The sequence below is a fragment of the Electrophorus electricus genome, chromosome 24 (assembly GCF_041902795.1).
Source record: "Electrophorus electricus isolate QZ-2024a chromosome 24, ASM4190279v1, whole genome shotgun sequence".
Classification (NCBI taxonomy): domain Eukaryota; kingdom Metazoa; phylum Chordata; class Actinopteri; order Gymnotiformes; family Gymnotidae; genus Electrophorus; species Electrophorus electricus.
In genome coordinates, this window is record NC_137520.1 from 277,501 (window position 1) to 280,000 (window position 2,500).

Genomic DNA, 2,500 nt, shown 5'->3' on the forward strand with positions numbered 1-2,500 from the left:
CATATACACACACGTACACATACACACATGTATACACACGTATATATACACATGTATACACCCACACACACGTATACACACACATGTACACACACCACACACGTACACATATACATACATACACACACACACACACACACACACACACACATGTACACACACCACACACGTACACACATATACACGTACACGTATACACACACACACACCACACACATATACATACATACATACATACACACACACACACACACATATATACGAACACACAAACGTGTACACACACGTACACATACACATTCACACACCACACACACACATATACACACATACACACACCACACATACACACACATTACACACACAAACACGTATACACGCGCGCACACACACACATTCACACACCACACCCACACGTACACACACACACATTTACAGAAACACAGACACATACATACACACGCACACACAAACAGACAGTACATTCTAAGTAAGGGGAAATGCATTCAAGTACAAACACCACAGTTTTAGAAGATATTGAACAGCCTTCTAGATGGTGATATCCCTCTTTGGTGATATCCCTCATCATGCAGCAGGGGGAGACAGATGTAAGTTTTTTGTAGTTAGGTATAGACTCACACAACCAGAGTCATTCTAAATGTTCAGATCTACAACAGATGTTGTGCAGGTAGAGCCAGGTGTTAGAAGGTGGAACTATAAACTCTAAACTCCATATTATACTCAATATTATCTCTAATAACAGACTTAGGATACTAATAATTACAGATAACAGCAATTACTGTGAATGAATCACAGGATCTATGTTACATATATCATACATTTGTGATTTTACCCCACATCCTGACAAGGTGTAAAATTGAAACCGTGCGTGCGCGTGCGTGTGTGCAGTCACGTCTGTGGGAGACACAGAAACAGCTTCAGCAGTTACGCAGGCAGACAGCCCACATGGAGACGCTGGCAGTCCCCATTATGTTCAGTGGTCTCCACCGCCCGCTGTCCCGTGCAAAGTCCTCGCCTGCGTCCACCTCTCTCACGCTGCCCGAGAAAACCATGGCAACGGAGCCCTCACAGAGCCAACCAGTCTTCACTACCGGTAAGAGTTATGACCAATCAGAGCTCACTCACATAGGACCAGGTCAGACTCGGTCTAACGTTCAGTTTATATGCTTAATAGTCGTTGTGTTTCTTGAATCTGTGTGTGTGTGTGTGTGTGTGTGTGTGTGTGTGTGTGTGTGTGTGTGTGTGTGTGTGTGTGCGCGCATGTTTCACCAGGCCTGGTGTATGACTCTCAGATGCTGAAACACCAGTGTACATGTGGTGATAACAGCAGTCACCCTGAGCATGCTGGGAGAATTCAGAGCATCTGGTCTCGTCTGCAGGAGCGGGGCTTGCGTGGCCAGTGTGAGGTACTACACTCACTTTCGCCCACTAATGGCCTGCCCATGAATGAATGGCTTGACCTTCACATCTGAAACTGACTTATATCTTTGTCTGAAACTAATATATAACTGATATACACTAAAACTAAAACCAATATATAACTAATATACGCTAAAACTAATATATAACTGATATACACTAAAACTAAAACCAATATATAACTAATATACTCTAAAACTAATATATAACTGATATGCACTAAAACTAATATATAGCTAATATACACTGTAACTAATATATAACTGATATACACTGAAAGTAATATATAACTGATATACACTGAAACTAATGTATAATTAACATACACAAACTAATGTAAAGAGTTATATTCAATATCCTCAACCTCTCTCACTTTCTCTCATTCTGTCTCTCTCTCTCCCTCCCTCTCACTTGTTCTGCCTCTCTCTCTCTCTGTCTCTCTCCCTCTCTCTCTCACTCTTTCATGTAGAGTATTCGGGGTAGAAAGGCCACTCTTGAGGAGCTACAGTCTGTTCATACTGAGCGTCATGTCCTGTTATATGGCACGAACCCCCTTAACCGCCTCAAACTGGACAACCGCAACCTCGCTGGTAACACACACACACACACACACTCATATATACACACACTCATATACACACACACACACACTCATATACACACACACTCATACACGCGCACACACACACACTAACCATTCACACACACACATGCTCATTATGATTACATGTACACAAGTCAGAACAACAGTACACAGTATAAATATACTCACATATAGTTTTAAAGTAATTCTGTGTGAATGTGTGACAAATGAAAAGCAGAAAAAAATAGCTTGTTGTTTGAATGAAAGCTAATTACTAATCCACATCATTCTTCATCCATCAGGTATCCTGTCCCAAAGAATGTTCATAATGCTGCCCTGTGGAGGTGTGGGGGTGAGTGAAGAGAACACACACACACATATATACATACACACACTCATATATACACACACATACACACACACTCATATATACATACACACACACACACATACACACATGCACACACACATACACAC

At 41.5% G+C, this 2,500-nt stretch overlaps 1 protein-coding gene across 8 annotated transcripts in view; it reads left to right on the plus strand.

Moving 5' to 3' along the window:
* Positions 1 to 2,500, plus strand: part of hdac7a (histone deacetylase 7a) — a 64,882-nt gene that overhangs the window by 43,942 nt on the left and 18,440 nt on the right. For all 8 annotated transcript variants that reach the window (XM_081707242.1, XM_035522559.2, XM_081707243.1 and 5 more), the window contains 4 exons: positions 910 to 1,114; positions 1,294 to 1,427; positions 1,910 to 2,030; positions 2,326 to 2,375. In XM_081707242.1, the coding sequence (XP_081563368.1) occupies positions 910 to 1,114; positions 1,294 to 1,427; positions 1,910 to 2,030; positions 2,326 to 2,375 (510 nt within the window). The remainder of the gene's footprint in view (positions 1 to 909; positions 1,115 to 1,293; positions 1,428 to 1,909; positions 2,031 to 2,325; positions 2,376 to 2,500) is intronic.